We start from the raw sequence: 25,027 nt of genomic DNA, 5'->3' as shown, positions 1-25,027 counted from the left end.
CACACCTGAACTGATGGTGCGATGCTCGGTATTGTGTCCGTTGTGTCTACCTGGGAGGGAGTACGTGCATGTGTCCCCCCCCCCCCCCCTCCCTTTATTCTTTATGCAAGCCTGATCACTTGAATCCAACTCCCCTGTCTCCCCCCGAGCGAGAGAGAGAGAGAGAGAGAGAGAGGAAGTCTAATCTACTCGTTCTCCCCGCATGGTGCTCCGTCTCCCCCCCCCCTCTCCCTCTTCCGGTCTCTCTCGTCCCTCCCGAGGCTTCCTCCCTCCCTCCCTCCCTTCTCTCGCCGAGGCGCAATCAGCCGTGGAAGTTATTGAGCGGCGAGGGGCTTAACGAGGCTGATAAGACGAGGGGCCGGGGACCTCTAACGTTCCTACAAGCACACCTCGTTAAAGCCGGAGACGGAGACCTTCACCACAACAACCGAGGCCCGCGTGGGTGATTATTCCCACGGGGGGAGGGAACGAGGAGAGGAGCACGTAATGAGAGGGGAGAGAAGGTGCAGGAAACAAACCTCAAGTGCCAAAAATAAACAAAAAGTAAGAGTCTTTTTTTTTGTCGAATGGACCCGTGCTGAGGTGGTGCCGCCCTCAAGGGATCGTTTAAATTAAGTGGTGCTGGGGGGGCGGGGCGTCTCCGGTATGTGACCAGCAAAGAACCGCCGGGAACTTCTGCAGGAACACACACACACACACACACGGCCGCCCACATTACAATTCCCCCCAAATTACCCGAGTCTGCAGGTCAGGGATGAAATGAGAGCATGCGGCGTGATTACAGCTCCACATCCTCCAGAATTAGTGCTCCGACAAGCGTTTACAGGATGCCGGAGCCTGTGATTTCCCCCGTGTGGAAACACGGAGAGCTTCACGGAATATGATGATAAAATGGAACCGGCGGTCGAAGGATGAACGTTTGGGATTTACCAAAATGTGGAAGGAATGTATGAAGACCAGGGCTTTCCCTGCCGTCACGAGCTCCTTTTCCTTCCAGCATCTGAGCTGTCGGAATGGAAACGAAGTGAAATGTTGAGTCTAAACAACACATTTTGTTTGATGACCAAACATGCTTCAATTGCCAAATTCAGAAAAATGGAATGAATTTGGAGCAGATAAAACTGGAACAAAATGAAAAGTCTCTCGGGGGCCATCAGTGATGTATGAAGATGTCTCTTAGTGACATTCAGACGGTGAGACATGTAAAGACAGATTCTCCTGCACGTGGACATGGCTCTGCGTCCCGGTGCTGATCAGGCATCCACCCGCCACGACCACTCTGATCAATTGTCTCCTGCCCTCCGATTGGCGCACCCCCAAGTAGGACCCCTGACCCCACCTCCTATGAGGTCACAAGTGTCCTTCTCTGGCGTCACCTTCGTCTCCTATGTCTCACGTCACGGGCCCCGGGTAGCGAGAGACGGGGAGAGGACCAGAACAGAAAGACGGGGACACGTTCTCCTCAGTACTTGAGTTTCCGGTCACATCTGTGTGTGTGTGTGTGTGGGTGTGCGAGGTTAAGCGACTCACAGCTGTCCTCCTCCTCGGTGATGGCGCTGACAACGTAGCAGGCGTACACGAAGCCCAGGAGCTGTGGACACACACGCAGGACAGAGGTTAGAAAAGAGAAGAAGGACGCAGAACATCTGGAATTGAGCGGCTTCGGGTTTTTTTACCCAAGAAGAAGCTCACGTGGAGGACATTTTTCAATATTTTCGTACATTATAGAGGCTAATATTTCTTCATTCATATACACATACATGCATTTTGGGGGAGGGGCTTTGGAGCTGCTGCTGATGAATAGTTTCCTTTAACACTGGGCTGCTGTTTGTTTTAAACCAGGTGAACGCTGGTTTCAGTTTTCGATCAGATGCTTTCAGGTAATATCGGGTTACACAACGACAAAGGGAACCAGCGGGGCCCGGAGTCGCCGCACGCCGAGGCACACGTGGGTAAGCGTGCGAGCGGCGCCCATGTGACGGGGGGGGGGGCTGGGGGGCGGCAGATGGCCGCCATCCACTCGGAACCAGACCCAGTGAGAGGCAGAGACGCTCGCTCCCTCCACCATCGTTTGGCACGTCGCCATACCAATTAAAAAACGGCGCCGGGCACGCGGCCCTCCTCGCACGCCGGGGAACACAAACACAAAACCCTCAAGGGGGGGGGGCTGTCTGCGACGGAGGCTATTTATATAACATCCATTCGACCTATAACTTATATTTTAGCAGGAACAAAGACGGCGTGCTGGCGGCAGGTCTCTCACCTCCACGCGAACGGGGCGCTCTTTGTTGAAGGTTTCATTCATGGGGAGACGCAGGTGCTGCGTGAAGAGGTTCTGCCTCCGTGGGGGGGGGGGGGCCCTAAGACGCACACAGATCTCTCTTCGCGCTCCGCGTCCTCTCGCTGGCGTCTAATTGCCGGGCCTCACCCCGTCCATTGCAGTGAATTAGCATACGTATAAATCCGGTGTCAAACACAAGATGGTGTTAACAGCAGGGGGGGGGGGTTCTGGGGGTCCGGCTGTGTGTTCTGCCTGTAAACTGCGTTCGTACCGAGCTAATATGGAGGCTTTGTTGGGGTAAAGGCCTTTGATCACTGCCTGGTTTAGTGAGGCCGACCTGTCAGCAGGGGAGGGGGGTTGTTTGGTGCTGGGTATCAGTGTGCGATGCCACACTGGGCCTCTAGCGGTTTGCTTCTTTCACTCAGTCGCACAACGCCAACCTTTACAGTCTGGGAACATTCGACCAAAAACCGCCCGTAAGGATCAGAATGGGACTCGTTTCCCTAATCGCCAAACCGCTGAGTGATTATTGTTTATGAATACAAGAGAGAAGAAAAGCTCTCACTTCCTCGCAGTGAGATGATTCAATGCAGCGAGTGAAAGAAACACAAAATGAAGGCCACTTCCTGTCTACAGGCGAGCCGCTGCCCCGAGGAAGAAACACCACACAACACGCCGCTCGTTGCACACATCGCAAACAGCACCTGCCGAGGACGCAAAATCCAGGACAGAAGGGATGCCATAAATCACTCGTTTCAGGCGCAGACGGACTGTAACGCGTCGGCTCCTCCATCTCCGCTCTGCACGCCGCATTAAGCGCGACGCACAGGGCGCTAATGGGATCACAAGTGAACACTTGGTGGCTTCTAGCCTCCGGCGTCGCTGTCCTTAGTCAATGTGGGTCAGCGTCCTCAATAACAAGTGACAACTCCACTTAAATATCCTCGCATATTAAATGATCACTCGCTCATACGTCCACTCTCACACGCAGACACACACACACACACACACACACACACACACACGGTGCTTCCAACTGCCAGCGCTGGAGTTCAGGGATCATTTTGGAGATTGATGTCATATTAATTAAGCTCATAAAGCCCGTGCGGCGTCCTCTGAGGCTTGATGTCAGTCTGCCAGCGAGGACGTGCTGGGCTGAAGCCAACTCATTGAGCTGCCAATCATCTGGGGGGGGCTTTTCTCCTCAGTGCAATGTTCAAAGATCGCTGCCAAGCCCCACAATCTGCAAATCCACACCTTTCTATCTCTTTCCCTTTTTTGGAGAGGGGAGGAGGGCAGTGGGGGGGGGGGGGGGGGGTTGTTGAGCAGTGAGTCCGAGGAATAAAAGCACGAGGAAAGCAAAGCGGGCCACGAAAGGTTCAGCTCTAGATGTGAGGAAACATCAGAGGTAAAGCCGGCCTCCTCCGAGGGGGCTTCATTCACTATTTACCAACTACCAGCAAACTGAAGGAGGCATTTGTGATAGTTCAGCACTATCTTTGTTTCTCCTCTCCGGTAATGATGGGCCCCAAAGGAAGCGAGGCCCCAACATTGGTGTGTGTCTGTGTGTGTGTGTGTGTGTGTGTGTGTGTGCATGAAGAACGCCAGCTGCAGAGCTGAAGAGGAAAGGTTACTGGTATTTGCATAGGCTAATGGAGGTCAGGTGTGCACTAAATGTGCCGCTCCGGAGAGACGCGTGATCGCCTGACCCGCGTCTCTCAGACACACAAACCCCGGTCAGGTCTGCGGTCTGCGAGGCGCTCCGATCCGGTCTACAGACCCACCGGCTCCTCGGCCCCTTCCCGAGCCGGCATTGATGAAGCGGCGGTACACAGGGAACACAACGCCGGGCTAAAGGCGGCAGCTGACCAGTTTCAAAACAACACGACTCGTTCCGTGTAAGAGAAGAAAAAGAATCAAGATGGACCAATAATGTGTCGGTTGCAGCCAAATATCTGTGTGTGTGTGTGTGTGTGTGTGTGTGCAGTGACGGATGTCTGAGTCGATCTACAAGCTAATTAACACACTATTGATTGTGGCTCAAAGTCGGTAGAAATCTCACCGGGTGCACGAGGATGAAAGGAGTTTGTAGGTAAACTACATCACGGGGGGGAGAGAGAGAGAGAAAGAGAGAGAGAGAGAGAGGGGGTTAATTACACAAGACTTGTGTGTGTGTGTGTTTGTTCAGCTGCGTGTTTAATGACATGATGAGAGAGGGGCTGCAGGGACCACGTCCACCTGTTCTCATCTGCCCCCCACCCCCCAGGATCTGTACAGCTCCCAGGACCACACGGGGTCCATGTGACATCAGCAAACACTGCTCTCAGAAGGTGCAGAAGGTTTCAGAGGCTGATGTCACATGTGGATCATTTCATCTCATCTGCACTCAGTCAATAGCGTGACGTCGCTTTTGAAAAGAGAGAGAAGTGGGTCCGGGCGAGTGAACAAGCAGACGTGGGTCGGCGCGGCTGTGCAGGGATGTCGGGCGTTGCCACGGTAACGATTCGTGCTGACCCGTCGGTGACGTGAAAGTGTTTTATTTCCACCTTGGACTCCCTTGAATCGCGACAGATCCCAACGAGTTCAAATCTGAAAAAACAGATGAAGAATTAAAGCTCTTGGTGGAGACAGTCTTGGAAGCACGATAGACGGCGGAGTTTTGTCAGCAAACTGCGAGTAGCCCGACATATTATATATATAAATATATAAATATAACATACAAACATAAATCCTCTCCTCAAGGCTCCCTTTCATCTCCTCTCTCTTCTTTTGGCATCATCACATCTTTTAATCCCTCTATCTGAACAACCCTCTGAAGCGGATGCTGTGGAAGAGTTACGATGCTGAGGCGCTTAATTAATGCTGTTATTGCACCGACATTTTGTACACACACACACACGCACGCACGCACACACACACACACACACACAGCAAAAAGAAACACCCGTGTTCACACAGAGTGGGGCTGGTTGTTCAGCTCGAGAGTCGGACTAATGGACTCATCAAAGCGAGCACCCTGACCTTTGGAGGGAGCGAGGGGGAGGCCATGTTGTTTTATTCCCCCCCCCCCCCCCCCCCCCCCCACACACACACACACACACGCTCCCCCGTGTTAAACAAGCTGCACTTCAGCACAGACTGACATCAGAGGGACAGAGAAGCTCCAGAGGAAAAAGTGGGGAGCGAGTGGCATGGAAGGGGGAGTGGGTTTTGATTGACATGAGGGTCAAACGGGGGGGGGGGGGGGGGGTGTTTTGCTCAAAAAGGAGGCGGGAAAATAAAATAGATGAAACAATTTTTAAAAAGAAAGAGAGAGGAAGCGAGCAACAGAGCGAGAGAATGAGGCTAAGCGCTTCCTGTTGGACCCAAATGCGGGTTCCCAAGGAATAGAGGAGAGCAGTGAGGCAGGGCTAAACGATACCTGCGTGTGTGTGTGTGGTGTGGTGTGTGTGCGTTTCACGAGAAGCTCTAACAAGCCCTCCGCGTGTCTCACGGCCCCCTTCAGTGTGTCGGAGTCGTGTCTACACAGGTGCAAGCGGAGCGTCACACCTCGCACATTGTCTGGTCTTTTACTCAAAGCTGCCGTCTCAGCGGAGAAGTTTTGTCACACTAGACGGTTTTGTTTGACAGCGACGGCGTCTCGCGGGAGCAAGAAGCAGAGAGGATCATGGGAGGACAGATGTGTGTGTGTGTAGATTGACGGGGTAAATCCTTATTGAATGTCTAATCTAGCGGTTTCGTGCCTCCGATTTCATCGTTTGCATGAAATTTCGACCATCGTGACCAAACTGATTTTAAATTTCTTGCACGACGTCCACATGGAGATTTAAAGAACTTAGTGTTGGACCAGCAGAAAACACACGGCCTTCCCACGAAGAGGCTGTCGAACAACACGGAGTGCTGTGGGACGGAAGGCTCTCGGAGAAGAACAAAGAGCGTAACAAGGCGGAGACGGAGACAAATGTTCCAGAATAATGAATAATACATCATCCCAGTTTGAGCTCATCCTTTGAAACCTCCGAGTTCCTCTCTGCCTGGATGCCGCCTGTGGCAACAAAAGTCTCCTTGTGAGCTCACGATCAATCCGAGCGGATAGATGACGGGGAGCGACGCCTCCATTACCGGCCGATGGATCCGCGTTCCTCTCCCTAATGAAACCGGCTCTCTGGGGTACCAACTAAATATTTAATGCCCTCGACCTTGGGAAAAAAAAAAAAGACCCACGAGCCGAACAAAAGGGGACACCCCTCTTCCTTCCCATCCTTTTCTGTCACCTTGCTTCGCCTGTGCCTGTGAGTCCTTCCCTCTGCTTTCAGCCGGACAGGAAGTGACAGTGCGAGGGACACAAGGCCCTTTGTGGTTCTCACATTTCAGGCCCAATTCTCCCACGGAGATGCTGTTGCACGTGTAGGATATTAAAAAATAAATTGACGACTAGGTTCATAAATTAACTATAGATAAAATGCATTTAGTGTACAACAAAATACAACCATGATTCTGGAGATATGTATTCAATAAAGTAATGGGAATGTTTTAAAATCACTGTAATTTTTCACTGTAATCAACAGAATAATACCAATGTACAGTTATGATTGTATTCAATGTAATGTCATCTACCGAAATGCATTCATGTAACACTTGATAGCACCACACAGACTGAGAGGCCTTCAAAAGCCAAGCTACCACTCCCAGGGGGCGTGGTCACCGCTCCCAAGGGGCGTGGTCACCGACTTTCACACCCTTACTGATTGGTATAAATACTTGGAGGCAGCCATTGTTCTCGGGTTCGCTGGTTGTAAACAACAGACGGTCTAGGGATGGTCGTGAGACTGCCCTGTGGCCTGTTGCTTGCGGAGACCAGCGGCTCCTCAGCTGAGATGTTTTTTTAGCACAACACCTTTTCATTTATTAAATACTTTTGATTTTAACTGTTCATTCCAAGATGTCTCCCGTCCGTCTGGTGTTTCTTCAATATTTGAACACAACACACGCTTGGTCGGACAATAACATAAAGATTAGCAGGTTCCATCCGAGGAATAAACCCATTCCATTCCTATAGTGCTGGGGGGGGGGTAATGAGGTTCAGTTAGAGAGGCTGTAACGCGAGGTCAGCTGTTTTATTACCTTTTCTCCATGGGTGGGGGGGCCCGGGGTGAGTGGTGCTGCTTCTCCCTCTGATGGGGCTCTAATGTGCCGCGCCGCTAAGCGCCTTCGTCTCCCGGTGGGAATTAAGACTCGAGGATTAGAGGCCGAGGAGGAAAACCAACAGGACTCCGAGGCAGCGTCCACTCGCCTGCGCTTCCCTTTTTTTAAAATCGCACTTTAGTTTGAAATGCGAGCCGACCTCCGTGATGCTGAGGAGGGATCGTCGCCGTGGCGATGGAAAAAAAGGTCCGGTATTTAATTCCTTATTAGGAACCAAGGGTTGATTCGGCTGCAAAGTAGGTTTTTATGAGCTCTTGTTTTTAAATCATCTAAAAACACTAAATTGCTTGTATCTATGAACCTCAAAATCATCTGATTTCAATGCTAACAGCTAATGCAGTTAGATTCTTCACTTTTAGCTAATATTTGAATTAGTTAGCCATTAGTCACGGAATGAGTTTCTTGTGGTGAAGAACAAAAGGTGAACGCTGAAAGCGATGTCTCTGCATCGCTTCGTGTTAAACAGGGAAGCTGTGGTCGCATTAATGTTCATTGCAATGGAGGCAAAGTGCACGTCGGTGAGTAAAGTGGAAGCCAAAGGAACAAAAAGAAACCCCCCCCCCTGGCCTGCGTGCAGCAGCAGCTTTAGTCTTCCATGTGTGCTGACGTGCACGCTGGCAGGATGTGTGCACACAGTGTAAATAGGACAATAACAGTCCTTCCCGTGTGTGAGTAGCAGCCGGCAGGTCTGAGCCCCCACCAGACAAAACAACCGATCAATCTTTCATTCAGAGGAAGGAGGTGGGGGGGGGGTCTGAGATCGGCAGGCTGCCCTGGAAGTGGACTCAGGAGAGTGAAAAAACACCACCTTCCCACTGCCACCTTTCACGTACCTGCACCCCCCCCCCCCCCCCTCTCCCCCAGTCAGTAAGAAGTCACACTCACAGCCACGAGGATCTGCGTGCCGCTGTGCAGGACCTCGATGTACTGGTAGTCCATGAGGCAGCCCATGACCGTGATGTAGGAGTGGCTCTCCGCGGTGCGCCCCCCCGGCGGCGCCTGAGGCATCTCCCCCCTCACGCAGCCTGGCCCGTGCTCGCTCCACCAGGAGTGATGGGCGGAGATGTTGAACGTCAGCAGGTCGCTGTCCTGTGAGGAAGAAGCAAAAAAGAGGAACGCTGTCTTTACTTGGACTCCCTTCATCACGCGGGATGTCCTGGATCGGCTGGTGGTGCTGAGCGAGAGGAGTGGGCTCGTCTTTGGTCACATGATCAGAGACCAACAATACATTTAACTGCTTTAAGCTTCATACATGACTCTGATTTTAAGTTGGTATGATGATTAAACAAATCGTTATCCCCACACTGTAGTTCAAAGCGACTTACAATGATTCACTTGGTATCTTCTTGTTGGTTCCTGATAAGCTTGTAAACTGGGTTCAAAGTTTTGTCACTTTCTCAAATCGGTGGTATTGGATACCATTATTATTAAGAGTTTGTTATGTCTCGAGTCGTTTCCTTCAAGGAATCCACCAACAGTTCTCTTTGGGACTACTTCCTAATGGATAAAAACGCCCCGTGAGAACCGGTGTTTTGTGATTCATCCTGATCAACGTTTGCTGTACTGACAAAACAGGGCAAAAATACAAAAAATATCTGGATGGCAAGACAACCTTGTAATATGTCTACCCGTTCTATTAAAAAAAGTGGACGTGGTCGTTGTGGCGTAACAAAAGCCTTGAGTTCGGAAGAGAAAGCGACAACATTTGTGTTGGACTGAAGCAGAGTGAGTCCAGTCAATCACAGAAAGCCCCGCCCTAAAGCATCCCCTGCTTTACAGAATGAACATCATGCTCTATTGAAGAGTTTACAATATTTACTTAGGGAATAAATCAAGAGAGTCATTTTCTCATAGACTTCTATGGGACCAGAGGAGCCGCCCCTGGTGGTCACTAGAGAGAATGCAGCTTTAAGACACCTCCCAGAATTTAATGTTTTCACCTGGTTTTATATGAATATTGACCACACATGTGACGTGCCTCAGGTCCGTGAGACACGCCTCCAGTACGTGAACCTGACCCGCTTGGCCATCAGACCCTGCTGTAAGGCCCCCCCCGTACCTCCTCTACGCCACGACTCAAAGACGCAGCATCGGAATACGGCGCGTGCGCGTCCCTGACGACGTCCAAATGGCTCCACGCAAACAGACCCTCGATCAATACCCCCGATGCAGCAATCTGACCCCGCATCTGCCCCCTCGGTGACGAGACGCGCATTCTTAACGGTGCCTGGAGACGTCTCCAATTCACGTCAACGCCCACTCTGCAACGACGCGTTGCCATGGCAGCCGTCGCGTCCGTCCTCCCTCCTTCTGCAGGCCGACTCCTCGTCATCGCTCCTCCGTCTGCGTTTGTCCTCCTCTGCCGCTCGCTCACAGAGACACGAGAGCGAGGGCGTCTGAAGGTCAAGGCGTGGGATCGGGAGGACTAATGACTTGACAGATGCCATTGATTGAGCCTGCGAGCAGCGCGTCAGGAGTCGATATTCAGGCTTTTGGCAACTTACTCTCAAGAGCGTTATTGTTGTGCTCCGTTGCACCCAAAGCACAAATCAATGGCTCCATATCATGGATTCAAGGTTGGTCTACTGATACCGCTCAAATTATTGTCTTTAACAGAATTAAAAGCTAGTACTGCACTCACTGGAGACACTATTAAGCTCAACGGCAAACATTTCTCATGATTTGTTTCCTAAAATACAGAGAGACTTGATGATTGGGTGACCACGAGGAGGTGGAGACCTGAGGGGCCGAGTGGGTGTCGTAGACTCTTCTGATACTGATGAGAGTCTCATTTCGGCTTCATAAATATGTGCAGGAGTTCGAGAGATTATATATTTGTATTTTAAAAAAACGGACTCCCAACTCCTCTGGTCCCATAGAGGTCTATGAGAAAAGGACTCTAGTTCCGAGTCAAAGTTCAAACCAGCATGATGTTCATTTAGGAAATGATGGTCCATTTGAACTACGTCTACTTCTCACCAATAAACTACGAATCATGGACAAGTGAATCATTTCTTGGAATTAAAAAAAAGCTGATAAAACAACATTAGGGAGACTATAGTAACCGATAAATGAACTTACCAAACGAGACAGATGAAGACATGCTATTGATATGCATACGAGCTACTAGAGGGAAAGAAGTAATCCATTCCCAATCTACTCACTCTGGACCGCAGTTGGGGAGCAGTTTATCCGATCAAATCAATTGGCTCTTTTCATGACCCTCCACAGACCAATCGCCTTTGAGATTTTAACAATTATAGGCAAGAGAAGTTAGGAGATGAAATCTGTAGAATCCATCCAATAGTCTTTGAAATTGCTTCCATTTGGACCAAAAAGGTTGATGGACTGACAGACAAGATCAACACAGCCGTCCAATAACTGCACATAAAAAGAAGCTGTTTCTGCCAGACAGGTTTGTGGGTCAATGCAGAGTTTTTGGTCTATTTTGCTTCCATAACACGTCGCCTCTCAGAGTAGTGGAAAGAAAACCTCTAAAATACACATTCCGGTGTTTATTTTACTGCTTTGTCTATTTGCGCCTGTAGACTTCTCATGAATTCACCAACAATGAACATTGAATAACGCAAACACGTCCCAAATGATTACGTTAACAAAATGATGATTGATCCAATGTTAAGATTCCTCTTTCATAAATAAATGCAAAGGAGCACAGGTCTGATTGTTTCTCCTGTCTTTAAAGCAGAGGTGTGTGCAGAGCGGCGGGGGTCCGCCAGTCTGTCGGGCACCGGGAGGGGGGGGGGGGGGGGGGGGAGTATGAGAGATCAAGAGGAGGTGACAGAGCATGTGGCATATGACTCTGACAACCTGCCCCCTCACTTCCAGGGCCCCAGCACGCACGCACGCACACACACACACACACACACACACACACACACACACACACACACACACACACACACACACACACACACACACACACACACACACTCCAAACAGCCCAGTGAAAATTGGTCAAGGGTAGCAGGACAGATTTAGCCGACTTGGTTTTATGATAAAATATGTTGGGGACCTCTCAGGAAGTTGCGTGCCAAGTTCAGTCGTGCATGCGCTGAATGGTGTGTGTGTGTGTGTGTGTGTGTGTGCCTGCGCTCCATTAGCCGGCTCTCCTCCTGGCCACCATATGCAGAGCTGGGAGCCCAGGCCGGCTCCATCTGTCGGGTTAAAGCCGGAGCCTCGGCCCCCGAGCAGCTGGCCCCTACAAGCCTCGTTGTTAACACTCACACACGCACACACGCGTGTGGTGAGAGACGGACACACTTGACGGAGCCGTGGTCTATAAAACAATGACAGGGTCTACGTTTGAACGGTAAGATGAACGTCGCCTCCATGATTTCCTTTTGGTCACATGATTCCAATCAGAGGCCAGGAACTGGGGGGCAGCTGAGGGGAAAAGGCAAGATATTTATTCTGCTAAATATGCAGAAAAAAATAGAAAAAGAGATCAGAGGAGCAGTGAGCAGAGCGGAGGAAAATAAAACTAAACGTGAGCAGACAAGATGTCAGGAGGAGGGAGGGCGGATACGTTTACAGGTGGAGAGGTGACCACCCCAACACTTCTCTTTGTCAGGAGGAATACGCATCTGAGCTGGGCCCACAAAGATTCAAATCAGTATCTGTGTGTGGCTCTGTGTGTGTGTGTGTGTGTGTGTGTGTGTGTGGTGGCCTGGGCGGGGGGGTGTGGGGGATTTATTTTCTCCAGGTTATTTATTAAGCTGCAAGCTTCCACTTGAAACTCAACAGGGAGGAACCACGCATACACAACCCCAAATATACATATCTGTCTGGAAGCCGTGTGTGTGTGTGTGTGTGTGTGTGTGTGTGTGTGTGTGTGTGTGTGTGAGACACAGATTCATTCTCGTTGGCTTTTGTGCATTCTGGACTTTGTGTTACTGGGTGTTCGCAGTTGTTTTTCACACCGAGGTGTTGAGGCTTTTCCAAAAGCACCTCGTGGCGTTCCCTCAGATTTAAATCCAAGAACATTTGTTGATTTAATTACACACAGGAGGATGAACAGGAGGACACGGTATTTGTTTGTTGTGGTAGATGTCTTCACCTCTGGAGGCGATGGAGGTTCTCCCTCGGTGACACAAAGGGGGGGCCGTGGTTTATTCTTACCTTGGACAGGCCTCCCACGTCCAGGTAGAAGCAGATGATGAAGACGTTCCAGGCGACCCACAGAGCGGCCCATACCGTGTACTGAGGGGCGGAGAGGAGGAGGGGGGGGGGGGGGGAGAAGAGACCCAGACAGATTAGCTTCACAAACACTAGATGAACCGACCAGAACAGGTGCTGAATACAAAGGCGGGCTGAATGGATGAGCTCCTCGACAAAGTCAAGCCGGTGGACAGTGTCCTCTGCCTCACACACACACACACACTCACACAGACACACACACACACACACACACAGACACTCCCAGACACACAATTATATTTGGTTTCCTTTCTTGAGTTCAGCAGGTTTATTTGAGCCCCGAGGGAGCGTGACATCTTTTTAACTGCTCGGGCTGAATGGTGTTTTCAAAGCGTCGGGGGGGGTGGTGGGGGGTTCATGAGGAAGAGCCTTGATAAAAGCAAACATGTTGGATCATGAAAGCTTTCTTTGCGCCTCTTCCTGGTTTAATCCTCCTACTCTATTTACTCTCTTTGCCCCGGTGTCTCCTACGCTGCTCCTTTGTCTGCCATTAACATCCCATCTTCGTGGTCATGGTTTGAAATGAAGAGCAGCGTGCGTGGAAGCAGTGTTTCAAAGAACGACCTTCTCTGTCCAGAAGCTCAACGCCGATTATAAATCTGGTGAGCTTCTTACGCCCCAACCCCCTTTTTAATTAGCCCTGATTACCACGGGATTAGAGTGATTTAAGGGTGTTGCAAAATGCGCCGGAGACCGCAGCACACTTTTGCAATTAAAGAGGAAAGACAACACGTCCAATCAGACGAGCACGGGGTCACGCGGCGCAAAACTCACCGCCACGATGTAACGCGGCCGATACTGGATGGTGCCGAAGAGGCCGAGGATGACCATGATGATGTGGAAGAAGTTGGCGAGGATCGGGGCCCACTGGTAACCCAGGAAGTCAAAGACCTGCCGCTCCAAGGCCAGCACCTGAAAGGGGGAGAGAGAGGAGAAACCATGCGGATGTCACCAGGCTGACAGAGACACACACACACGGACAATGGGCACATTAACTTAAAGCCCTCCTCCCCAATTCTAATTCTTCTGACACTAACTCACCTGTGATCTCTACCTGAGCTCTTTGCCTGCAGCAAATAAACAACAAAGCAATTAGCAGCTTTAGGACCTGTGAGTCCCTATTTGCATCGACTCAATCAGCATGCCGTTTTAGAGGGGAGGGTGGGGTCATTCCATCTCCAATCCAATATCTCTAGTGTGTGTGTGTGCGTGTGTGTGTTTGTGGTGTGTCGACATGTCATTTCCAGCGAAGCGCTTGAAGATGGATGAGGGAGGGAAGAATCTCGTCTCTGCCAAAATGATAAGAACGCACCATCGAGCACATTCACACACACACACACACATCCGACACGCAGTGGTGGCTACTCCTCTTGATGTAATGGAAATGTTACCAGGAACCCGGTGAGACAGTGTGACAGGCAGAGGAAAAGGGGCGGGGCATGATCAAATGCTGAGGGATAATTAAAACACCGGACGCGCCGTGCAAAGCCAACGGCGACCCGCGCCAAACAACCTCGTGCCAATGAGTCAACCTGGGGGGCCTTCCCTCTCATGGAGGACGGGGAAAATGAAGAAATAAAGGAAGAGGAATCATTGAATCATCAAATTGAGATGGATGAGGAGAGTAAATTAAATGGCAAAGGAAAACAGCTGAATGGGCGAGATGAAGGAACATCCAGAGAACAACGCGGTGTTAGCCACATGCTATTCCAGCAATCGAGCCCTTCCAAAGGGTTTTCTTCTCCACTGGGTTGAGATCGATCGTTGCTCGGCTACGCTAACGTTGTAGCTTCCACATCCACCCTCAAAATAACAAAACCCAGGCATAAATAATGCAAAGATGTTAGTTTGTTCTACCACAGGCAGGCTGTGTTTGACACACATTACACATTTATGCACAGCGTCAGAAGCAACAAATATGTGAAGTATTTATGTAGCTACAAAACATCTTTGTCTCCCTCCCACACACACACACACACACACACACACACACACACACACACACACACACACACACCAACGTGGCTTATGGCCCATGAGCAAGGCAGCACTTTTGTTAATTAACGTGATGTGTTCTTTACACACTTACTACAGCATCTCACAGGACACACACACATACACACACACACACAGCCATGAACCCTTTCCACCAGTCATTGGATTAACAACGTGTAGAGGCGTGTGTGTGTGTGTGTGTGTCCTCTGAGATGCTGTAGTAAGCCTATCACGTTCACTGCTAACTCAATAATCCACCAAGATGACAGCAATCAATCACCAATGGAAAGGCCTCCGCCCCCCCGACATACTCACACACACGCAAAGGCGCACAAACCCATACGGCTCAATTAACCCACAATTCATAGGGAGGCGGACACTGGAGAGTGGGAGGGTGGGGGAGGTTGGGGTGGGGGGTTGGGGGGGGGGCAATTGGATCCAAAGATACCGATGTTCTTCCAGGAACGGAGAGCCGGCCGCGCGACGCCCGTAAAAGATGACTCCCAGATGACTGTGTGTGTGGAGAGGCATGCACACATACCAATCCTCCCACCATAAATACTCTGCAATTAGGGGGGTGGGTAGGACAGCAGGACGCACCGAGGCGTCCTCTCACCCCGTCCTCGTCTCGTTTTTTGGGGGATTAAGGGCCTCAGGCTGCTTCTTGATGCTTGTGTTTTCTCCCTCGCAAATAATAGTGGCACAAAGCGCACGAGGCTTCGCACACTGAATCGCATGCTTCCCTCAACCCGGAAAACATTTCAATCACGGGAAGCGTCTTTGACGTGCCGTGAAGGAGCAGGAGAGGAAGAGGGAGGTGAGTCAGACGTGAGGAGAGACGTGAGAGGATCAGAGGGAAGGCGTTTGATCCTCATTATGTTACAGATAGCTACTCTGTGTGCTCCAGATAAGTGGATGAAAAACTCTTCTGCTTTGACGCAGCATCCGATCCACGTTTTTTCTGATTGATATCTAGACCAGTGATTCTCAACTGGTGTGTCCCGTTTTTAATGGGTCCTGGGCCTTTGCATGGGAAAATAAAAATTAGAATGTGTGTGTGTGTGTCCCTCCTGTACCACTTCCGGCTGCATGAGCCAGTCTCCTCCACGTTCCACAACGTAGGGGGGGGGCACGTTTTATCTTAATTGACTCCCCAACACCCAACACAGGGTCTGTTCTGAAAGGTGAGTGGAGTTCTATCAGTGTCTCTGAACACATCTCAGAAATCACTATACCAGAACCCAAATGAAGAACTCGATTAAACATTTCTGCGATTTAAAAGGCCGCGTTTGTCTATTTGTTCAAATAGTGTTAGTCCCAGCAGCTATTATCCTGAAATACTTTTTTAAAAAACTAGGAGAAAGACAGTCACAGATAGACTCCATGGATCGGGGTGCTTCTGGCCTCTTTGGGGTCGTGTGTGCGGCGCTTCGCCCCCCCCCTCGCTCCTCTTTACTCCGTGACTCCGCGAGCATCGGGGGACGTGCAGAGCTGAGACGGGGATTAAGAGGCGGGGTGCCGCCATGAGCAACTCGCGGGCTAGCCGGTCCACTCCGCTAAGTGTTATAAACGGACACGGAGTGAAGTGCCCAGCCGTGAGGGGCCATCGAGGGGCCGATGAATCAAAGAGCTCTTTATTTAACAAGAAATATGTTAAACTTCTGGGGCTCTTAGTGCTAATAACATGCTAATCTGCCGGCGCCGCTGGAACAGACGACGCGCGGATCCGCTCGCGCTGACGAGGAAAGCCGGGGTCCCTCCAGGACTCTGGAGCACTGCTCTGAACTTCTGCTGTGAGCGTCTTCTGGAGCGGACCGGGGGGGGGGGGGGAGGAGGAGGGGGCAAATCGTTTTGTGTTGAGGTCAATAGAAAAAATGATGCGGCCCTTTGATTGACAGATTTAAAACGAGAGCAGTGGGGGGGGTTGGTGGCTGAAGTCAGCAGGTGTCACATTAGAAGTGACAGATATCTTGTGCCTTGTCCTTCTGACGATGAAGCGAGGTAACCTCCCCCCCCCCCGTATCTCCGGTGAGGCGCTTTTCTCGCTTTTTAAGTTCATCTACAAAGGTGGCGGCAATGTTGGGACTGAGTCAACTCGTGGGGCGGGGGGGGGCTGTGGCTTCGGCTTCAGCCCGAGGGATTGACGTCCCTTCTGAGGCTTTGTCTCAATTTATTGTGGCTCCAAATGTCCTTGTTTGTGATGTAGGCGTCGTTTGGAAAATGAGGGACGACGGATGAAACCCAAACCCGCCAACGACGGATGGGGAAGAGGGTGAAGTGAGGAAAAGTAGAGCAGCTTAAACCAGCCAATCCCCACCACCACCCCCCCCCCCCCCCGTGTCCCAGATCCAACAACAAAACTGGTCAGGTTACGTCCCAATTAACAGGAAGGGAATTTAGCGGCGACAGAAGAAGTTCTCATCAGGAGTACGAAGGGGGGGGGGGGGGGGGGGGGGACGAACAGCTGTCAGCAGTTTGCACCCGGCGGCTCGTGCTCTCCATAATTGAGTCGCTAATGCCGCTCTTTTCATCATAACGCCATCGCTCCTGATCCATCACAGAGGAAGCGACGCCGCGTGTATCCCTGCTGTTCCGACCGCCGGATCACACGACACAATTACAGCGAGATCCGGCGCCGAGGCATCGGCCCGCGTGTAAAACAAGGCCTCAGAAACACCGGGGGGGGGGAGACACCGTTGGAGGGGTTTTGAGTGAGATGAATATGCTTTGCGTTCGACTCAATGCGATCAGTCAAGATTGTCGTCCCAGCTGTGGAGCTCCCAAAGCAATTTATTTCCATGCCGCACTGTAACAAATGACACCGCTGGAACCGCTGGAATGGAAAGAGAGAAATGGGCTTGCAAATAGTTCTAGTTTTATCTCCATTATGGCTTAATATTACAGTGTCACTGATGTGGAACACGCACACACACACACACACGCACACACAATCCTCTGCACGGATGGGTGCGTGCGCGGACACACACGCGTCTGGCGGCCCAAGGTTTTCACTATAACCACATAATTAATGGTCTGTTAAATTGAAGACATTAAAAATGGCGAACAGTTGTTAAGAAAAAAAGAGAAGCCGAAAAGGGCCACCGGGGAATAAGAGGAGATTGGTTTTCCAAGAACAGGCATATTATTATAAATATTATCATAAACCAGCAGCCAGGTTAGTGACTCACAGAGAAACCAACACGAGAGCATCTCCACCTCTCCTCAATCATCATGGAACCCGTCCATCCGAAAACAAGGAAAGGAAGCACTTTGGGTGAAGCCTGCGATCTAAGAGCAGGATGCATAGCCCCCCACCCCCCAACCAGGTCCTATCTGAGATCTGCATCACCCCCCTGCAACCACTAGGGGACAGGTTGCTGTTGTTGTTGTTGTTGTTTTTAATCCGCTGCGGGCTCTTCAGCATCTTGTTGTATATGTGAAGGTCTCCGTGGTAACGGTGCACCAGAGGCGAGGGAGGGGGACGGGGAGAAAATGAAAGGAGAGCCAAAAGTGGAGATCTCTCTGGTCTCTGGGGTCACGCACATAATTGGCCGAGAGTGAGAAGGCAGCCCCCCCCCCTCTCCCCCATTCTGACTCTCCATTTTCCTCCCCCTTTCGATCTGCATTTTCCCCTAAATCTCCGGTGTCACATCTGATGAATCAGCTGGTGATCAATAATTCAAACAGACTCCCAGCATGGGGGAGAAGATGAAAAGAGAGATGGGAGGTAAAACAAAGGCTACAAGGGGGCGGGTCATAAGCCGTCATCACACATTCGGGCGGTGCCTCTAATCCCTGAGTACCCAGGATGCACCGGGCCTCCCAGGTGAGGCGAGGATGCGTGTTTGCCTGCATTAAGCAGTCACCTTGGCTTCATGACCTTCGATACACATTCTCCCGTTGAGTCAACACAGGACCTGCTGGGGATGACACCGCAATCAACACAGCTAGGGTCAAGACCACAATCAGAGCTGTAACACCGGGGGGCAATCTGACACACACACACACACACACACACACACACACACACATACTGTAGTTAATCATGTCCACCTGCAGGACCTTCACAAAGACAAGAATTAGAGCACAGAGACAAAGGAAGACGGGGTTAAGACCTTCGTTTCTGAGGCTCCTGTGGCTCGCCGTCTCCTCCAAACAGCTCCTCTAAGAGCCTTAAAAACCTTGGGGCTTACCACCATGGGACATTATTTGTACGTGGTCCATAGCGAGAGGCTGCGTGGTGCTGGAGATGTTCGTCTCTCTTGTTCCGGTCTGAGGTGCAGAGAGGGAGCTTTATATTGAAAAACTAATAGATGACTTTCTTATGTAATAAATTAAATTTGTAGATGCATGCTGAGAACATGTGAATATATTTTATATATATTTTATCTTCAGCGATGACCTCTCAGAGCCACCGTACTAATGACCGGTTTAAATTCACTACTTACGGACCGGTTGATATCGTTTGCCTTGAGGTCCAGCAGAGAGTGCTCTTAAATCTCACTACCAGCTTGACCTAGCGCATGTGACCTATTGACTTATCGGTAAACCAAACCAACCAATGAAAATTAAAAGAGGCCAGAGGGAAGATGAACACCAAAACATCTGAAAAGCAGGAACAAAAACGACTCCTCTGGTCCCATAGATGTCTATGAGGAAATGACTCTACTTCTCTCTTGATTCATTCCCTCAGTAAACATTGTAAACATGAGTTTATGGTCTCAGTCTCTAGTTTCAAGTCTTCTTCAAACCAGCATTTAGTAAATTATGGTCCATTTAGAGTCAAACAGACCATAAAGCAAGGGATGCTACAGGGCGGGGCTACGTGCTGACTGACAGGTATCAGAGGTTTAGCGCGTACATAAACAGTCCAAACACGGTCACTTCTGCTTCAGGTTTTAAATGGAACAAGACGGCTTCAGGAGTTTGGAGGACTTTTCCCCTACAGACAAACTAGTGATCGATGCTCCCTGGGTTCCAGATAGGAGAGCACATGTTACCTAAGGCTTAAACGTGTAGATTACAAACAACACCAAAGCCCATCTGTCTTCAGTGTGATCGTCTATATGACCCATATGGGGGTATCTCTATGGATAATTCCGATATTGCTGTTCTATGTGCAATCCAAAGCCAACTGTAAAACACAACCATTAATGTACGTGTGCTTTGCTCACGACGATGAGCGGCTCGGTCCAGAGAGGCCTAATGAGCACCTACAGGCCCACGGGGCAAGAACCAGGGAGATTAAAGGCTGCTCCGTCTCCTCCATCAACCGCGGAAACACAGTTCGTTACCATTGATCACTTCTAAAGACTGAAAACACTCCGATGCATCGCGTCTCCTGGGGACGGACAGGACAGAACTGGTCCGCTGCCTGACAGAACTTTTATTGTCCCAGCTGCTGCAATTACTGTTAATTACAGCTGTGCGATGCGTTGATATCGAAGCCGATGCGCACAAATTCTTTAGTGCTTCCCAACTGAGTTATTTAGAAAGGGGTCTAAATGCTTCACAACGTGAGGAGGACGCCACGAGGAGCTCTGCTTCTCCTCGTCCTCCTCCTCTGAAGCCTTCACCAGAAACACGGCGTGCTGTGAGGCCCGAGTGAAGGCCGTCCCCGTGACAACACGGACGCCTCCTGGTCGATTAAAGTCCCCCCCCCCCCCTCCTTCTCTCCTTCTCCACCAGAGAGGAGGCGGCTGCTCTCCCTCCAATGCTGGACCTCCTGACCCCCCCCCCCCCCCATCGGGTCGCCGAGAAGCCGGCGTGAGGGTGCATTCAGTTCCGAGCTCATCAGCGTTGCCATGTGGCCCTTTTCCCCCCGCCGACCCCCCCCAACCCCACCATGACCTGGTAGAGGTCCCTGTCCCGCATCAGCTCTGTTCGGAGCGAGCGGCGTTCCTCTCCATCGGGCCGACGGGTGACGCTCACAATGACCCCCCCCCCTACCCCCCTCTCTCCCTCCCTCCTTCCCACCACGCCAGGTTCAGCTCCAGGTCACCACTTCAGAACAACCAGAGCTCGCCTGTGTCTCAATGTGAACAACCAATCATTAGAACGACAGGGCTTCCTGCCAACGCTCGCCATTCTCTTGGGCCCATGGTGGTGGGTGGGTGCGGGGGCGGGTGGGGTGGGGTGGGGGGTTCTGACAACAATCCTGCACCAGTGTCGGGACTGGTTTGGCTGCAGAAGGATCAATACGGGCTCATTATCAGTTGCCTTGAGTCCCGCCGCTCGGCGTGTTGATGGGGAGAGCGCACCACAATTCAATTAGGGGGGGCCAGGGGGGAGGGGGCGGGTCTGCCAAAAGAGGTTTTGATCAAAGCGTTCTGCCCGGCTAATAAGCACACGCAGCGGCACATAGGGGCTATTTTTACATCTGAGGAGTTTATTTTTTTTAATGGTAGTGATGGAATAACCTGGCTCATTGTCAATGCATAGGTTTCAGCCAGGGGAGGGGGGGGGGGGGGCTGCTCCACATACATGTAAATTCATGCCCTTTCCAAAAGGGTCACGCAGGGTTTAACGCGACCCCTCTTTGCGAGGTCAAACTCGTCAGCCGTGTGTGTGTGTGTGTGTGTGTGTGTGTTTGTGTGTTTCTCCGACAGGAAGTGTCAGGTCATCCAGAAACAGTGGCGGGGAGGGGGAGGGGGGGGGGAGGGGCGGGGGGTGGGAATAAAGTCGTTTCCAGGTCGTCTTCTGGGACTTTTTAGGCAGTCCGCTGACAGCTTAATAAACCTCTTAACGAATGGTCGACCCTTCCTCCTCTCAAATGATCTAATGAGGCCAAGAGGTCTGAAAGTCTGGGCCGGGAAAATAGGTGGGTTCCTCAAGGTGGGTTCACAGCCCTGGGGGGGCCTCAGTGTGGGTGGGTGTGTGTCATGGGCGAGGGAGCAGGACAGCAAGGTAGACACAAGATGTCACTCACCGTTTAGGGACTCCCCCCCCCCCAAGCTCAAACCTGACCGATGGGGAACAGGAAGTGGGGGGCCCGTGCCGCAGGAAGCTGGGGCGACGGGACAGGAAGTGCTTCCAATGACAGGAAAACGCAAACAGGGGAAACTAAAGGCGGAGGTTTAATCGCGGCCGAAAACCTGTAACTGTCAGCGGTGTCCGATGGGAGTCTCCAGATGTTCATTTGGGGAAATAAAGCCTTATTAAATGGGAGGGGCTTTAACAGCTGTGCGCCCAATCGGATCCATTCAACCAAGACGCACTACTTCAGATGAAGGTCTTGTCTTGAGAATATTTTGTTGCTCCCTTAGCTGTTCAAAGCGACATTTACTCTGGGGAAGGTGAGTGTGTGGGAGGGGGGCGGTTGGGGGGTGTTACTGTGTGAGTGAGCTCCGTTTTAATACCCCCATAAATAACATTGTCACACACTGTCAAGTAAACTGCGCTCCGGGATGGAGGCGAAAGGCGTGGCGGGCCCGCGTGGTCCCAGACCGCCAGGGGTTGGTCTCCCCCACTTCACTGAGGGGGTTGATTTGTGGATCAACGCCAGAGTTCTCCATCAACGTTGTTTTATGTTCTCAAGATCCTGAGCAGACGTCTTAAATGTTGTACCCAGGAGTCCATGGTGAGTAATGGGTCACCCTTATTCAATATTCAGTCAAGTTCCCCCCCCCCCCCCCCCCCCCCCCCCCCCCGCTGTTACAGCACCACATGTTTTGTGTCACAGCAGGGATCAGGAAAATGAATAAAACAACACGATCACCGACTTAAACCGAAGCCGCCTGGGTCATGAGTTCTGCTCGGACCTCCTTTCAGCACAAAAGAATCTGACAGGTGGACACGTGTTCGTGCCCGCGTGTCTGCAACTTAAGAGTTTACACTTTGTTTAAAGGTGTGCTAAACATTTAACATACGTGTCTTTAAACATGCTTTCTTATTTATCTAACTTATAACAAACTCACCAGCTGTAAGGTGCAGATGAAGATGAGGGTGCATCGCCCGCTGCAGCAGCCCATCGTGCACGCGGGAATGAGCTTGACCCTGATCCGGGATGTTCGAATAAAAACCCAAAACGCGACTAAGAATAACACCGGTTCGGAGGCGTCCTCAACGTGCCATGGACCACACTCAGTCCCGATGCGAGCCGCGGCGTCCCATTCCTCCTCTTCTGCGGTGGCGTGTCTGAGCTGAGCACACACCCCCCCTCCCGACCCCCCCTAAAAGATTAAAAGGAATTCAAAGACAACACACAGGCAGTCGGGCCGCTCCGCTGCTGCAGCCGGACCCGCACTAACGCTCACTGGCTGGGTGGGTGTCCGCGAGCCGGTGTGCACGAGGAGGAGGAGGAGAAGGAGGTGGGATGGAGAGAGAGAGAGAGAGAGAGAGAGAGACTTCATTCAAAAAGGTTCTAACGGAGGCTATCAATTCATTGTCATGGCAACCGATTACATTTGTATTAAACTAAATGAAACGAACGAAGCCGATTTCATCCAGTCTTTTATTCAAGAGGGGGGGAGGCGGGGGGCCAGATCCTCACGGCTCTTATTTCAAGCTTCACTGACTGCGGTGTGTGCGTGGAGGCGCGTGTGGGCGTGCGCGTGGAGGGACGCGCGGTAGATGAGCTTCCGGCGCCCCCTTGTGGCTCCACGGTGTGACGCACTGCTCACCAGCAGAGAGAAGGAATCCTTTTTTAATCCCCCTGCACTCCAGAAGGCCATAGGATCAAAACTCAAAATGGAAGCCATGTTTTCTATTTAAGGGACTTTGTCAACACAATCGCCTTCATTGGGACTCAATATGACAGTTCAGGACAATAATTAAACCAGCATTCTATCATTATTTTGCAAATTCACATAAAAATAAATTCTTGAAAACCTTTTTGCCAGACTTCTCCCGACGCATGTCTTCAGTTTGAATCTAACTGCTCGCTGTGATGTCTACTAAAAAACTAAAGACGAGTCAAACATCTTAAAACCAAACCATTCACTCACCTCCTCCTCCTCTCCCACACTGTAAAGGCCAGTCTCCCACCCTCTCTCTCTCTCTCTCTCTCTCTCCACCAGCCCGATAAATCTTTCACGAGTCTGCGGCCTGAGTGAGGGAACCCTTCACATCTCATTTCATCACACACTCACTCCTCCGCCCCGGCCCACCTGCGTCAGGCTCAGGAGGAGCGCCAAAAATACCCTCACGGTATCCGTGAGAGCCGCCAACCTGAGAGCAAATCCAGCGCCATGATCGTTGAGAAGTGACTTGACATCTCTCTGCTGGTTGGGCTCGTTTCTTCAAAGCGCTGCGCGAGGTCAAGAGAACGCCTTTCAACATCACATGAGAAAACATGATATCCAGGGTGACATTAGATGGAAATATCTCATTTAATCTATAGCTGCAACTCATAAAAGAAGGCTGTGTGCGTTCAAACAAAGCTCAGCAGCACCAGAGAGGTTATTACAGGCCACGGCTTCCTTAATGTTTCACCGCCTAAGAGCTGCAAGTGGAAAACATCAGTGAGCCTCCCGCATCAAGCTTACTCATTCACAACTGCATTTCTAATGAGCACATGTTTTTTGAATGTGTGCCATGAAGAAAAAAGAAAAAAAAGCGAGAGGGGGGGGGGGAGGCTGGAACAGGGTCACTGGTTCTATTAGAGGCCTTGATGGAAGTTCTCCTTGTGTTCCTGTTTTGGCTGACACCTCCTTATCGACTTGTGTGTGTGTGTGTGTGTGTGTGTGTGTGTGTGTGTGTGTGTGTGTGTGTGTGTGTGTGTGTGCGTGCGTATGTGTGTCCAGAGCACTTCCTTCATGACAACGGGGGCCGGGCCCTCGGGGGCCGCTGTTCTCCTCACAGATACTAATGCGAAGCGACATGGCAGCCAGCGGCGAGCTGCTCTGAGGGGACGCTGCTTTGTGGAGGAGAGTCTGGACAACAATAGAGAAAAGACCTCGAAAGGACGAGGCTGTCTCCTCCCTCTGGAGGCGTCCCAGGCTTCCTGTCCCTCTCTTCCTTCACATTTTGGCGTCAGTGAAAGTGTGTTTTTCTCTATTTTCTAACCGTTCGCACAATACAAGCCCCCCCCCCCCCCCCCCCACTTCAGTACTACGGGACATTCATCAACCCCCCCCCCCCCCTCCTTATTCCCATCTCCCACGAGCATGTGAACACTTTCTTTATTTAGGCCCATGCTCATTAATGTTTAAGATGGCATGTGTCCTTGGAGGCGGAGTCTCCTCTGGTTCTTCTTCACTGTTTTGCCACAAAGAGGGTTCCAGATCCAAAGAAGAAGAAATAGAGGGTAGGGGGGGGGGGGGTTATAAGGAGCATGTCAATAATTCATAAGGTGATTATGCTTTAGTGAACAGATTCTGGTCCCGCTGA

The 25,027-nt window shown here is 51.0% G+C and overlaps 1 protein-coding gene across 2 annotated transcripts in view; it reads right to left on the bottom strand.

Annotated features, from left to right (window-relative positions):
* Positions 1-23,056, bottom strand: part of nkain4 (sodium/potassium transporting ATPase interacting 4) — a 25,126-nt gene extending 2,070 nt beyond the window's left edge. The window contains exons 1-5 of one of the 2 annotated variants that reach the window (XM_037478598.2): positions 22,615-23,056; positions 13,478-13,615; positions 12,626-12,706; positions 8,372-8,575; positions 1,531-1,591 (exon numbers count right to left, since the gene is read on the bottom strand). In XM_037478598.2, coding sequence (XP_037334495.2) covers positions 1,531-1,591; positions 8,372-8,575; positions 12,626-12,706; positions 13,478-13,615; positions 22,615-22,668 — 538 coding nt within the window. In that variant the 5' untranslated portion in view covers positions 22,669-23,056. The remainder of the gene's footprint in view (positions 1-1,530; positions 1,592-8,371; positions 8,576-12,625; positions 12,707-13,477; positions 13,616-22,614) is intronic. The other variant, XM_037478599.2, reaches the window with a different exon arrangement.
* Between the last annotated feature and the right edge of the window lie 1,971 nt (positions 23,057-25,027).

This window comes from Pungitius pungitius, chromosome 1 (assembly GCF_949316345.1).
Source record: "Pungitius pungitius chromosome 1, fPunPun2.1, whole genome shotgun sequence".
NCBI classification, from domain to species: domain Eukaryota; kingdom Metazoa; phylum Chordata; class Actinopteri; order Perciformes; family Gasterosteidae; genus Pungitius; species Pungitius pungitius.
This window is presented reverse-complemented; position numbering and strand designations above follow the sequence as displayed.